This window comes from Haliotis rufescens, unplaced genomic scaffold (genome assembly GCF_023055435.1).
Source record: "Haliotis rufescens isolate VD_foot unplaced genomic scaffold, xgHalRufe1.0.p SCAF_9, whole genome shotgun sequence".
Taxonomy (NCBI): Eukaryota; Metazoa; Mollusca; class Gastropoda; order Lepetellida; family Haliotidae; genus Haliotis; species Haliotis rufescens.
In genome coordinates this window covers 887398-902696 of record NW_025964383.1, presented here as the reverse complement: position 1 = coordinate 902696, position 15299 = coordinate 887398, and the positions used below count along the sequence as shown (strand labels likewise).

The 15299-nt window shown below is 41.7% G+C and overlaps 1 protein-coding gene and 1 pseudogene across 4 annotated transcripts in view; both read left to right on the top strand.

Annotated features, from left to right (window-relative positions):
* LOC124152618 overlaps window positions 1–15299 on the top strand; it is a 75640-nt pseudogene that overhangs the window by 34560 nt on the left and 25781 nt on the right.
* The window catches only part of LOC124152651 (uncharacterized threonine-rich GPI-anchored glycoprotein PJ4664.02-like), a 36852-nt gene that overhangs the window by 19878 nt on the left and 1675 nt on the right, over window positions 1–15299 (top strand). The window contains exons 7-22 of one of the 4 annotated variants that reach the window (XM_048391157.1): window positions 1493–1560; window positions 3340–3554; window positions 4636–4978; window positions 5465–5531; window positions 5883–6436; window positions 7085–8859; window positions 9038–9370; window positions 9537–9701; window positions 10967–11170; window positions 11422–11466; window positions 11875–11898; window positions 12455–12670; window positions 12876–12920; window positions 13107–13130; window positions 13640–13663; window positions 14881–15090. In XM_048391157.1, the coding sequence (XP_048247114.1) occupies window positions 1493–1560; window positions 3340–3554; window positions 4636–4978; window positions 5465–5531; window positions 5883–6436; window positions 7085–8859; window positions 9038–9370; window positions 9537–9701; window positions 10967–11170; window positions 11422–11466; window positions 11875–11898; window positions 12455–12670; window positions 12876–12920; window positions 13107–13130; window positions 13640–13663; window positions 14881–15090 (4312 nt within the window). Of the gene's footprint in view, window positions 1–1492; window positions 1561–3339; window positions 3555–4635; window positions 4979–5464; window positions 5532–5882; window positions 8860–9037; window positions 9371–9536; window positions 9702–10966; window positions 11171–11421; window positions 11467–11874; window positions 11899–12454; window positions 12671–12875; window positions 12921–13106; window positions 13131–13639; window positions 13664–14880; window positions 15091–15299 lie in introns of all 4 variants that reach the window. The other 3 variants (XM_048391154.1, XM_048391155.1, XM_048391156.1) reach the window with 3 other exon arrangements.

The following is a 15299-nucleotide window of genomic DNA, read 5'->3' as shown; positions in this document are numbered from 1 at the left end:
GTGTGGCTGACAGGAGTATGCAAGTAGCTGACAGGAGTATGCATGTAGCTTACAGGGGTATGCGTGTAGCTGACAGGAGTATGCGTGTGGCTGACAGGAGTATGCAAGTAGCTGACAGGAGAATGCAAGTAGCTGACAGAAGTATGCGGGTAGCTGAGAGGAGTATGTGTGTATTTGACACGATCATGCATGTAGCTTACAGGAGTATGCATGTAGCTGACAGGAGTATACATGTAGCTGACAGGTGTATGCATGTAGCTGACAGGAGTATACATGTTGCTGACAGTAGTATGCATGAAGCTGACAGGAGTATGCATGTAGCTGACTGGAGTATAAGTGTAGCTGACTGGAGTATGCATATAGCTGACAGGAGTATACATGTAGTTTACTGGAGTATAAGTGTAGCTGACTGGAGTATAAGTGTAGCAAACAGAAGTATTGGTGTAGTTGAGAGGAGCATGCATGTAGCTTACAGGGGTATGCGTGTAGCTGACAGGAGTATGCGTGTGGCTGACAGGAGTATGCAAGTAGCTGACAGGAGAATGCAAGTAGCTGACAGAAGTATGCGTGTTGCTGAGAGGAGTATGTGTGTATTTGACACGATCATGCATGTAGCTTACAGGAGTATGCATGTAGCTGACAGGAGTATACATGTAGCTGACAGGTGTATGCATGTAGCTGACAGGAGTATACATGTAGCTGACAGTAGTATGCATGAAGCTGACAGGAGTATGCATGTAGCTGACTGGAGTATAAGTGTAGCTGACAGGAGTATGCATGTAGCTGACAGGAGTATACATGTAGTTTACTGGAGTATAAGTGTAGCTGACTGGAGTATAAGTGTAGCAAACAGAAGTATTGGTGTAGTTGAGAGGAGCATGCATGTAGCTAACAGGAGTATGCATGTAGCTTGCAGGGGTATGCGTGTAGCTGACAGGAGTATGCGTGTGGCTGACAGGAGTATGCAAGTAGCTGACAGGAGTATGCATGTAGCTTACAGGGGTATGCGTGTAGCTGACAGGAGTATGCGTGTGGCTGACAGGAGTATGCAAGTAGCTGACAGGAGAATGCAAGTAGCTGACAGAAGTATGCGGGTAGCTGACAGGAGTATGCATGTAGCTGACAGGAGTATGCGGGTAGCTGACAGAAGTATGCATGTAGCTGACAGGAGTATGCGGGTAGCTGACAGGAGTATGCAAGTAGCTGACAGGAGTATGCATGTAGCTGACAGAAGCATGCAAGTAGCTGACAGGAGTATGCAAGTAGCTGACAGGAGTATGCAAGTAGCTGACAGGAGTATGCGGGTAGCTGACAGGAGTATGCATGTAACTGACGGGAGTGTGCCAGTAGCTGACAGGAGTATGCAAGCAGCTGACAGGACTATCCAAGTAGCTGACAGGAGTATGCGGGTAGCTGACAGGAGTATGCAAGTAGCTGGTAGAAATATTTGTGTAGCTTGAGTTCAGGTTTTGATTTGTTCCCCTGTTCTTAGGTGGGCAACGCTGTGGATAAAGACAAAACTACAACCGGGTACCAGGGATGTGCAGTTAAAAGTGCCAGGTATCTGCTTGGTTGAATCTTGGTAACCTAAGTTTTATAGAAAGAACATCAAACGGAGGGAGCAGTAGTAGTAATAGTAATAGTAGAAGTAGTAGTAGTAGTAGTAGTAGTAGTGGTAGTAGAAGTAGCAGGGGGAGAAGTAATAGTTAAAATAGAAGTAGTAGCAGGGGGAGAAGTGCAAGTAGTAGTAGTAGTAGTAGTAGTAGTAGCAGTAGTAGTAGTAGTAGTAGTAGTAGTAGTAGTAGTAGTAGTAGTAGTAGCAGGGGTAGTAGTAGTAGGGGAGAAGTAGAATAGAAGTAGTATTAGTAGTAGTAGTAGTAGTAGTAATAGTAGTAATAGTAGTAATAGTAGTATAAGTAGTAGTAGTAGTAGTAGTAGTACTAGTAGTAGTAGTAGCAGGGGCAGAAGTAGTAAGAGTAGTAGTGAGTGTAGAAGAATTAGAAATAGTAGTAGTTGTAGTAATAGTAGCAGGGTTAGTAGTATTAGCAGGGGAGAAGTAGTAGTAGTAGTTGTAGTAGTAGTAGTAGTAGTAGTAGTAGTAGTAGTAGTAGTAGTGGTAGTAGTAGTAGTGGTAGAAGTAGTAGCAGGGGGATAAGTAAAAGTAGTAATAATAGTAGTAGAAGTAGTAGTAGTAGTAGCAGGGGTATTACTAGAAGAGGGAGAAGTACCAGTAGCAGTAGTAGTAGTAGCAGGGGGAGAAGTACAAATAGTAGTAGTAGTAGTAGTAGTAGTAGTAGTAGTAGTAGCAGGGGGAGAAGAAGTAGTAGTAGTAGTAGTAGTTGGGAGAAGAAGAAGTAGTAATAGTAATAGTAGTAGTAGTAGTAGTAGCAGGGTTAGTAGTAGCAGGGGAGTAGTAGTACTAGTAGTTGTAGTAGCAGGGTTAGTAGTATTAGCAGGGGAGTAGTAGTAGTAGTAGTAGTAGTAGTAGTAGTAGTAGTAGTAGTTGTAGTAGTTGTTGTAGTAGTAGTAGTTGTAGTAGTAGCAGGGTAGGTAGTATTAGCAGGGGAGTAGTAGTAGTAGTAGTAGTAGTAGTAGTGGGTAGAAGTATAAGAAGTAATAGTAGTAGTAGTAGTAGTTGTAGTAGTAGTAGCAGGGTTAGTAGTAGTAGTAGTAGTAGTAGTAGAAGTGGGAGGAGAAGTTGTTGATTACGTTTATTGGAACGATTTGTGTAAACCTGGCCTTAGAGACGCCTAAACTAATATGTAATGTTGGTAGTAGAAAACTCGATTGATTGGCAATGATCATATTTGCTAATGGTGATATATTTTAACAACAAAAGAGCTTCATACCCTTTTCATTCTTCAGTAAAGGTTTATCATGAGAACCAGATGAAGGCAATTAACACCTCTACAAGCTTTATTTGACCATATTGACAATTCGGCTAATTTAAGTGATTAAGAAGAGAGACCAAGGATAAGAATGAACTATTGTGTGCCCAAACAAGACGATAAGCGAACATATAATCATTATGACAAGTATAAAAGTGTGACACTCGTAGTTGCTTCCCTTTAATTACATGTCATTGTACCAGTATTGTGTCTGTTCTTGTCCATTTGGCATTACATGTGTCCGCTGCTAAGCACATATCCACATCGGTATATGACACAATAACGGTAAAGACTGGTACCATACCGAAACCAAACAACATATTTTTACAAATATATTTCGTGTAAATGTTCTCTGGTAACAGGAAACAAACAACATATGAATGTTTTGGCATTGTTTAAAATGCGTTCTGTTGTACATACTGCCTTCACACTGACTCAATTTGTATTGCAGAAATGGCTCTGTCGTCATTGTGGCTCTTTTCTACTTCACTGCCCAAAACTCAGCTCCTGTGCAGGTTGCAGTGACAAACATCTTCAAACCCCCCTCATCCACATCCTCATCCTCAGTTACGAGAGTATCTATCTACGTCATCGCTTCAGAGTCTGTGACAGTTGTTGTTACCACTGTAGACGAGACGAGTCAGGAAAAACCCGCAGTAAAGCCCGGTAAGACAGGTTGATGACAAAGCGTTCCCCTGACATGAATGCATAGAGTAAAAAGTTGACCCGAGTCTAGTGCTTAACAAGTTTTGTTTTGTAAAAGATATTAATAATAATATATTCAGCTAAAATCGAATTTGGTCTACTGGGGTCTGAGGTGAAATGGAGTTTAACGTCGCTTTCAAGATTATTCCGCTCAAACAGCGACGTGCATGCACGTCTGTGTATCTGTTACATTGTAACAGCACAAACGTATGTCTGTTTTATAGTGCTCTTGCACTGTTATACCAAGCTGCAGTTTAACATGGATATCCCTCTCAGACATGGTATACTGACTCCGAGCCGATCAGTTCTCTACCCTTAATGCCGAGCGCCAGGCATTAGTACAAGTTCCACAAATATTTAAAAGTATTTTGGAATGAAGCAGCCAGCGGATCGAACCACCGATCCGGGCAGACGCTCCAGCTACTATACCACGGAGGCGGGTGACAGTTGACGAAAATTTGGGGCTGATCGTTGCATATGTAATAATAAGTGTAAATCTTATGAAAGTGTAGATGATGTTTCGATAGACCTTAACCTCACTAATTTGGGATATCTTACGCTTACTAGTTTACACTTGGAGTATGACGTCTTAATTTAAATCTGAATTAAATATAGTTTTCAAAAAGAAACCAGCATTGTCGTCACGGTGAGTCAAGATTATAATAGCGGGGCTATAAGTCAACTTAACCTATCTTTATATTACTGTGTAAGCTACTGGACATTAATGCTTGGCAAATACTGTGATCCAGCAGGAATAGTACACTATAGAATGTGCCAGGAGCACATGAAAACTATGTGGGAATACTGCTTCTGGCACATTCTACAGTGTACTGTTTACAGCAATTATCTTATCATCATCTGAACTATCATAACTGAAAAGGAATTCAAAGCATATTAAGTTCAACTTAGTGTTCCGCAATTCTGCAAGTGATCCTGTTCATACTAGTCTTATTTTATACATGTTATATCAATCCAGTTAAGAAGACTATATCAACATTGGTCGAACTCACATTAAGCACTGTTCAATTATGTTAATTTCCAGTGGCCGAAAATACTCAAACTTCAAGCCCGGATGTAATTCTCCAAACATCAAGCCCGGATGTAGTTGTCCAAACATCAAGCCCGGATGTAGCTGTCCAAACATCAAGCCCGGATATAGTTGTCCAAACATCAAGCCCGGATGTTGTTTTCCAAACATCAAGTCCAGATGTAGTTCTCCAAACTTCAAGCCAAGATGTAGTTCTCCAAACATCAAGTCCAGATCTAGGTGTCCAAGCAACAAGCCCGGGTGTAGCTCTCCAAACATCAAGTCCAGATGTAGTTCTCCAACATTCAAGCCAAGATGTAGTTGTCCAAACATCAAGCCCGGATGTAGTTCTCCAAACATCAAGTCCAGATCTAGGTGTCCAAGCAACAAACCCGGGTGTAGCTCTCCAAACATCAAGTCCAGATGTAGTTGTCCAGACATCAAGCCCGGATGTAGATGTCCAAACATCAAGCCCGGATGTAGCTGTCAAAACATCAAGCCGGGATGTAGTTGTCCAAACATCAAGCCCGAATGTAGATGTCCAAACATCAAGCCCGGATGTAGTTACCCAAACATCAAGCCCGGATGTAGTTGTCCAAACATCAAGCCCGGATGTAGCTGTCCAAACACCAAGCCCGGATGTAGTTACCCAAACATCAAGTCCAGATGTAGTTGCTCAAACATCAAGTCCAGATGTAGTTGTCCAAACATCAAGCCCGGATGTAGTTGTCCAAACATCAAGCCCGGATGTAGTTGTCCAAACATCAAGCCCGGATGTAGTTGTCCAAACATCAACCCCGGATGTAGTTGTCCAAACATCAAGCCCGGATGTTGAAGTCCAAACATCAAGCCCGGATGTAGTTGTCCAAACATCAAGCCCGGATGTAGTTGTCCAAACATCAAGCCCGGATGTGGTTTTCGAAACATCAAGCCCGGATGTAGTTGTCCAAACATCAAGCCCGGATGTAGCTGTCCAAACATCAAGCCCGGATGTAGTTGTCCAAACATCAAGCCCGGATGTAGCTGTCCAGACATCAAGCCCAGATGTTGTTGTCCAAACATCAAGTCCAGAAGTAGTTGTCCAAACATCAAGTTCGGTTGAAGTTGTCCAAACATCAAGCCCGGATGTTGTTCTCAAAACATCAAGCCCGGATGTAGTTCTCCAAACATCAACCCCGGATGTTGTTCTGCAAACATCAAGCCCGGATGTAGTTGTCCAAACATCAAGCCCGGAGGTTGCTCTCCAAACATCAAGCCCGGAGGTAGCTGTCCAAACATCAAGCCCGGATGTAGTCCTCCAAACATCAAGCCGGGATGTAGTCCTCCAAACATCAAGCCCGGATGTAGTTGTCCAAACATCAAACCCGGATGTTGTTCTCCAAACATCAAGCCCGGATGTAGTTCTCCAAACATCAAGCCCAGATGTTGTTAGCCAAAAATTAAGTTCGGTTGTAGCTGTCCAAACATCAAGCCCGGAGGTAGCTGTCCAAACATCAAGCCCGGATGTAGTCCTCCAAACATCAAGCCGGGATGTAGTTGTCCAAACATCAAGCCCGGATGTAGTTATCCAAACATCAAGCCCAGATGTTGTTGGCCAAAAATTAAGTTCGGTTGTAGCTGTCCAAACATCAAGCCCGGAGGTAGCTGTCCAAACATCAAGCCCGGATGTAGTCCTCCAAACATCAAGCCGGGATGTAGTTGTCCAAACATCAAGCCCGGATGTAGTTCTCCAAACATCAAACCCGGATGTTGTTCTCCAAACATCAAGCCCGGATGTTGTTCTCCAAACATCAAGCCCGGATGTTGTTGTCCAAACATCAAGCCCGGATGTTGTTGTCCAAATATCAAGCCCTGGTGTAGTTGTCCAAACATCAAGCCCGGAGGTAGCTGTCCAAACATCAAGGCCGGATGTTGTTGTCCAAACATCAAGCTCGGATGTAGTTGTCCAAACATCAAGCCGGGATGTAGTTATCCAAACATCAAGCCCGGATGTAGTTGTCCAAACATCAAGCCCGGATGTAGTTGTCCAAACATCAAGCCCGGATGTAGTTTTCCAAACATCAAGCAGGGATGTAGTCCTCCAAACATCAAGCCCGGATGTAGTTCTCCAAACATCAAACCCGGATGTTGTTCTCCAAACATCAAGCCCGGATGTTGTTCTCCAAACATCAAGCCCGGATGTTGTTGTCCAAATATCAAGCCCTGGTGTAGTTGTCCAAACAACAAGTCCAGATGTAGTTGTCCAAACATCAAGCCCGGATGTAGTTGTCCAAACATCAAGCCCAGATGTTGTTGTCCAAAAATTAAGTTCGGTTGTAGTTCTCCAAACATCAACCCCGGATGTTGTTCTCCAAACATCAAGCCCGGATGTAGCTGTCCAAACATCAAGCCCGGAGGTAGCTGTCCAAACATCAAGCCCGGATGTAGTCCTCCAAACATCAAGCCCGAATGTAGATGTCCAAACATCAAGCCCGAATGTAGAAATCCAAACATCAAGCCCGGGTGTAGTTGTCCAAACATCAAGCCCGGATGTAGATGTCCAAACATCAAGCCCGGATGTAGTTCTCCAAACATCAAGCCCGGATGTAGCTGTCCAAACATCAAGCCCGGAGGTAGCTGTCCAAACATCAAGCCCGGATGTAGTCCTCCAAACATCAAGCCCGGATGTAGTTGTCCAAACATCAAGCCCGGATGTAGTTATCCAAACATCAAGCCCGGAGGTAGCTGTCCAAACATCAAGGCCGGATGTTGTTGTCCAAACATCAAGCTCGGATGTAGTTGTCCAAACATCAAGCCGGGATGTAGTTCTCCAAACATCAACCCCGGATGTAGTTGTCCAAACATCAAGCCCGGATGTAGTTGTCCAAACATCAAGCTCGGATGTTGTTGTCCAAACATCAAGCCCGGATGTAGTTCTCCAAAGATCAACCCCGGATGTTGTTCTCCAAACATCAAGCCCGGATGTAGTTGTCCAAACATCAAGCTCGGATGTTGTTGTCAAAACATCAAGCCGGGATGTAGTTGTCCAAACATCAAGCCCGGGTGTAGTTATCCAAAGATCAAGCCGGGATGTAGTTGTCCAAACATCAAGCCCGGATGTAGTTATCCAAACATCAAGCCCGGAGGTAGCTGTCCAAACATCAAGGCCGGATGTAGTTGTCCAAACATCAAGCTCGGATGTAGTTGTCCAAACATCAAGCCCGGATGTAGTTCTCCAAACATCAACCCCGGATGTAGTTGTCCAAACATCAAGCCCGGATGTAGTTGTCCAAACATCAAGCTCGGATGTTGTTGTCCAAACATCAAGCCCGGATGTAGTTCTCCAAACATCAACCCCGGATGTTGTTCTCCAAACATCAAGCCCGGATGTAGTTGTCCAAACATCAAGCTCGGATGTTGTTGTCAAAACATCAAGCCCGGATGTAGTTGTCCAAACATCAAGCCCGGATGTAGTTCTCCAAACATCAACCCCGGATGGTGTTATCCAAACATCAAGCCCGCAGGTAGCTGTCCAAACATCAAGCCCGGATGTTGTTGTCCAAACATCAAGCCCGGATGTAGTTGTCCAAACATCAAGCCCGGGTGTAGTTATCCAAACATCAAGCCGGGATGTTGTTCTACAAACAACCAGCCCGGAGGTAGCTGTCCAAACATCAAGCCCGGATGTAGTCCTCCAAACATCAAGCCCGGGTGTAGTTGTCCAAACATCAAGCCCGGATGTTGTTGTCCAAACATCACGCCCGGATGTAGCTGTCCAAACATCAAGCCCGGATGTTGTTGTCCAAACATCAAGTTCTGTTGGTATTAGCAGTGGTTCAGCTGTCGAATCAGCAAGCCTTGATGTATTAAACACATATTTAAGTCTCATGACAAGTCCTGTTACGTCTGACTACACATCTGCGTCGATATATCCTTCCCCAACATCATACGACGCCTCATCCACCGGCCTTCCAACAACATCACTTCCTCCACCGACGTTGATGATGGACGATGTCAGTGTCCACCAAGGAGGCGGGGACGTGGTTCTCCTTTGTCATATGGACAGGAATTACACATTCAGCAGTGTGCACTTCCTCAAGAATAACGCTCTCCTGGGTCAGTCTCCAGACATCAGCGAGGACAGGACTGAGTTCACGTACATGATAAGTGATCCACGTTGCACTGACTCTGGGGAATATGAATGTCGTGTCGTGGGCGAGGAAGGGAATCTCACAACGGCGGCTAATTTAACAGTTCTTGGTAAGTAGTCAATACTTCTCATTTTTACCTCAATTACAACAGCATGCTATAAACATATATAGGATATTAAAGAAGATGCCACTAAAACTCGATATATGTAACATCAGTTATTATATAGTTCTATTGTATTTACAATATTAGTGGCTCAATGTACAACTTACGGATTCTTTTATAAAAGTTCATTCAGGGAAGCCGACCTTGACCTTGCCGTTTGAGATCGTTGAGGGCAGATGGAAGGAGACGTCACTGTTTGTGTGCTCCTACAGACAGGGTATCCCTCCAGCTGAGGTGTACTGGAGTGCTACACTGGCCAATGGTACGACACTAGACAGACTGAACTTCATCACACAGGAGTCTGTGGCCGAGAACCAGACTGACGCGTGTACCCTGGAAGCAACCTCCCAGTTTTACTATGCCTTCAGCATGGCCTGGAATGCCTCCAGCGTCTGCTGTAACGTCAAAGAAGGAGCAAATGCTACAACAGCCTGTGGGGATGTCTATGTTATTCCATGTAAGTGGTTGAAAATTAATATTGAACAATTTAACGTACTCGAATACATTTTATAGACACTGTATTTCAATATTTATCAGCAACGTTGCAATCATATTCTCAACTGTCAAAACGATTATGTTTGTTGTAAGGAATAATTATGTATTTATGTTGTCATTTTTTTAAGCGGACACGTGCGTGAACCAGACTGGAAAGTTTGAGCATCCCTACACTTGTCAACTCTGGATTGAATGTGTCTCTGATGTAGTGTACATCGCGACATGCCACAAGGGATATTGCATTGATCTGCAGAACGATGTGTGTGTGGCAGGACCTAGTGATGGTCCAACAGGTATGGGAGCCTTCACAACAGAACGTTATGACTCGCGAGTAAACAAAACATGCAGAAAACATCAAAGTACAGAACGTACAGAAGCTCATCTTTATCAATGCTATGAGTGAGTGAGTGAATGAGTTGGGTTTACGCCGCTTTTAACAGTAATCCAGTTACATCACGGCGTGTCAGCTTAATGTGGGAGGACAGCCCGAAGTGATGCAGGTCTCAGACGTTTACCATTTCGGTGAAACCCACGAGCACGGGCATGGTGCTGACAAACTTAGAAACAAAATCGAGATTCGAACCCACCATCATAGATTTCTGGCGTGCCCAAGGGACGCAACTCTGCACAGCGGATCGCGGCGCCTTAGACGACTGGGCCACCCGTGCCCCCATCAATGCTACAAAACCTGAGTGATGAAGATATGCTCATCTATTTATTTATCTTAAAATCAATACTTCTAAACACTTTATGGGGTATACAATGGGGATTCATTTTTATTTTTCAAATCTTCTGAATGCCACACCAACTTTGGACTGTACCGATTAATATGCTCTTTAATACTGTGCACTGATAGGTAACCCCAGTTCTGGAAAATAATGTTGCTAAAGTACATATTTAAAGGTCATATTCCATGATATGAATGATTAATACAATCGTTAGCCACATTATGATTGTGTAACACCCATACATATGTATGTTAATGAGTTCTATGTGATGTAAACAGACGCATTCCGATAGGTTATTGTAATAGCTATACCTCACATGTAACCTGTTTTTTCAACGATATTCCAGAATACTGAATGGGTGTAAGGGGAGGAAGAAGAGGAAGGGGGTTGCATGGGGTTGGTGTCCATCAGGCGTGCCCGATTCTGATTTTAGGTTTTATATTAGGCTCCTATATTCGTGCTCTTGGGTGTACACACGACAAGTGGAACAATGTTGATTTCTATACAGAGGCACCAGTTCTGAGAGAAACTGGCTCTAGTATCAAGGATCGACGCTGACTGGCGATGAAAGTGTTTGTGTAAATGCATGTGCGTAATGACATGAATGTACCAGAAGCATTAAATCAACGATTAGTTAAATCGGGAAGATTCGTTTGTATAAATTATATGTAATTTTGTATGGATCTTCAAACAGACAATCTGCGATTTTTTACAACAATATTTAGATGAATATTAGACTCTGTAAAATATGGCACCATACCAAGTAAAAGTAAAAGATGTGTGGCTGATATGGTATATAAAGGTGATCGATGTATAACTCTTTCACCAAGGTTCATTCTCCTGTGAAGGCAGAGTGAGTGGCGACCGCATACCACGTGGTGACACCTACCCCAGTCACTGCAAAGAGTACTACTGGTGTGTAAACGGAGCTCCCGTTAACACCACGTGTCCTGGAAGTTCCTATTTCATCGGGAATGCCACACCAACTACGGCCTGTACCGAGGATTACGCACTTTCATATTGTGCTCTGAAAGGTAACCCTAATCCTTGAATTCTGGGTATGTGCATGTATATCGTGTATTCTGCTCTATACCTTCTCATCATCACGATTTAGGTTTAATTTTATCTGTGAATATTTGGTTTTAGTCGGATTATCTCTGAAAAATCGTTTTGAATATATTCTGGTATTTCTGCTCTCAGTGAATATGCCGTATTTTCAATAATCAAGACTGTTCATGGTCTATACCCTAGATGTGTCACACCCAACCTAAATTTGACTTTTCAGCTGCGAATGAAACTGTGAATGGAAATGAGACAGGAACGACCGTGGGTGAGAACCATGTTTCTTTTGATTTTGTTATTCCTCTAAACTGTATAATCCAATATTGCCCAACACGTACAAGTAATTGTCTTCTTGACCTGATTATCTATTGAGTTTATTTTTCTTAGCAATGTTTTGGATGAGGTTGGAGGGGCAATGTGTTTTCCTGGTAACTCTTGCTTGTAATGTCGGTGTTGCAAAGTAATGTCCGACACAGTGAGTAAGACGTTGTGTGTATACAATGTACGATAACGTCCTGCGATTAAAACTATAAAACGTAGAGCACTCAATCATCGAATACTTTTATGCATTTTGTTACTGCATTTTTGTCCATAGGTATCAAAGATACGATAAGAATTTAATATGTTTTCTTTTGTCAAAACATGCTTATCACGACGTTTTCTTTGTTTGGATTAGCGCCAGCTGAAACCACTACGACAGGTAATATAAATGAAAACACATATTTGTTTCAATACAACCAATCTGAGAATGATTCAAGTTTTTCAATTATTTCTGTTGACATTTTTATTCATTATTTTATCAATATTAAAGGTGGATTTCTTAGTCATGTCAAAACCTAATCTAATCTCCTATGCTTAAGAAATTAGCTACTACTAGGCACTATGAATCACAAAGCATCACAAAGCCGTGACGTCATCAACCTTGTGATTTACATATGTTTGTCAGTAAGGTGTCGTCAACTTGTTTCTGTTTTAGATTTGTTGCAACCAAATCGATTTCATGTCTTCATGCGCCTCAGCAAATATTATAGATATGAGGAACGTTATAACATATATGCATAGACATGATACACAACGCCAATCACTCATTTGTGAACTGAGGGATATGTAAACTATATCGGACAGCAACAACATTGGCAATAGTGACAGTGTAGAATGTCATACAAATTAAACCAAATTTGTAAGTAGCATATTGAGCATGTTTCACGGTCGTTTTGTTAACTAAGTAGATGTACCATGTCCGTTGTTTGTTCCAGATCCATTCTCCTGCAAAAGCAGAGCAACTGGCGACAACATACCTCGTGAATACACTCACCCAAGCCACTGCAAGGATTATTATTGGTGTGTAAACGGGGCTCCCATCAACAGAACATGCCCGGGAAGTTCCTATTTCATCGCTAATGCGACACAAGCTTTGGCCTGTACCAGCGATTATGCACTTTCATTTTGTGAACAGAAAAGAACCCCATCCTGTGAGTATGACTTTTATTATCCCGAAGTCTTGCACTTCTTCAGATCTCTTAACAACTCGAATTTGAGTGGTAAACGTACAATAAATATGTTTCATGCTTGTTTCCTGTTTCAGAACACAACGTTTTTTGCGTTGTCTTAATATACACTACTCATAAACTGCCGTTTAAATCACACCAATAATTTTGATTGTATGTGTCATTTCAGCTGATGATGGTAATACAACTGGAAATGCAACAGTCACTACCAGGGGTAAGAATGACGTTTATTTTGTCTCAGTTTCATTGCGAAGAACTGTGACATACAAGTCAGTGGCATTATAGTGATCTGAAATGATAATATTCAGTTCTGATAATACAAATGTACACATATATATATATATTGATTTAGAAACACAGCAAACGTCTGTCAACATTGTTTTGTCTTTTTCTTAAATAGATCCAGCAGAGTTCACCACGTCAGGTATAGCATACCTTTAATGTGCGGTGCTTTAATGTTTTAACACAAACCATCCGCGAACAAGTCGTAAATGAACATGTGTGTAATTGTGATGGGTTTTTTTATCATTGCTATGTGTATTGTTACATACTTACATTTATTTTGACGACAGTGAGAAACTATTGTATGTATAAATGAGGTGACTAATTTAAATTTCTTTTTCGAAATGTGACATACAATCGCTGGTGCTAACCTGTCTCTATTAACTTTTGTATGCGAGTAATTTGTTATAGAGTACGTGCAGTTTAAACTAAAATGCAAATGCTACATTCACTACAAGGGGTAAGAATGACGTTTAGTTGTCTCAGTTTCATTGAAGTTGAAACTTCATCAAGAACTGTGACACACAAGTCGGTAGCAATCTAGTGATATGAAATGATATTATTCAGTTCTCATAATACAAGTGTACACGTTAATATTGTTTTAAAACACAGCAAACGTCGTTAAACATCGTATTGTCGTTCGTTAAATAGATCCAGCAGACGTCACGACGTCAGGTATAGCATTCCTAAAATGTGCTGTGCATTTATGTTTTAATACAAACCATCTGAAAATAAGTAAATGGACAAGTGTGCGATAATATTGTTTATTTTCTCATTTCTATGTGTATTGTTTAATACTAACAAGTGTTTGACGACACGTAGAAAATGTATGCAGTGACTAATTAAAATGTCTTTTTCGAAATGTGACATATCATTAATGGTGCTAACCTCTCTATATTAACTTTTTGTATGCGAGTAATTATGTACGTGCAGTCTAAACTAACAAAAGTCATTACAAAGTAGAAATAATTACAACTAACAAGACCAGGATGAGGTAAGGAGATGGCACCGCTACCCTCCAGCAAACTATGTTCATGATTTTAATTGATGTAACTAAAACTGCATATGACTTTGGTTACATAACAACTCCTTACAGTTTTGAGGTTTGTCATTGGTTATTTTCATAATTTAACCTCAAAATATATAGTACAACATGTGAATTACGTCATGATGATTATGCACAGAGAGAGAGAGAGAGAGAGAGGGAGAGAGAGAGGGAGGGAGAGAGAAAGAGAGAGAATGATAATATTTCAAGGAAAACGGTGCAGCCAACTGAAATATAAAGATGAAATACAAACTATAAATATGTTAAGATTGTTTCGTATTGCACAATACAATATCAAAACATTCAATCAGAAATATATATAAAAAGTAAAAATAAATATGTTTCTTGCTTGTTTCCTGTTCGATCGCGGGTTTCAGAACACAGCGGGTTTTTGCGTTGTCTTTATATACACTACTCATAAACTGCCGTTTAAATCACACCAATAATTTGGATTGTATCTGTCATATTTTTCTACAAAGTATACACATTTGCCTGAAAGCGTATGGTACCTTGTATAGTTGGGGACCATGTAGACTAACATCTTCTCTCTGAAATGAACATATCGTACAGAAAAAAACAGTTGTTCAATTATCTTAATAAAAATATAATAAAAAGGAGCCCAGAGACTCTCTATGATACTGCAGCAATCTAGACTTGCCAAATTTTATAGACTTGCATGGGCTGTGTTTGATATATTTGTATCAGGGTCTGTAAGACAGGCTAGGGACCATGGAATCTTTCGGATTTGGCTTCCTACGTCCATCCATAGTGAAGATAGGGAAATAGATGTGGTAAAAGGGTGCAGAGCAACTGTTCCGTCATGGCAGCTTTCCTGGTGATTTTACAGCTCCTCCTTCCAAATGTGACTGCAGCGTTTACACCTACATCGCCAGAGAGAGCACCTACCCTGGCAACTGCACTGAGTACTACTGGTGTGTAAATGGTGTGAAGACCCCTGGGGATTGTGGCGGTGGACAGCAGGTGTATTTCAACATTTCAGAGGCCATCCTACCTTGCACAAACATACCCACAGACTACTACTGCAAACATGTAGACGGTAAGCTGCACTAGCTACTGGCTGTTTCATAGTGATATCAACAGTGTTCATATTGCTGAATAGAGTGTAACGCGCTGTTTCTGTTCAACGAAAGACTCACGTGTTTTCGTATTTACGTAGTGAATAGCTGGACGATAGCTGAGGCAACGTCAAAATATTCACTCACAATGTGTCATTTTTACCAGAACCCTGCAGCTGATCATATGTCA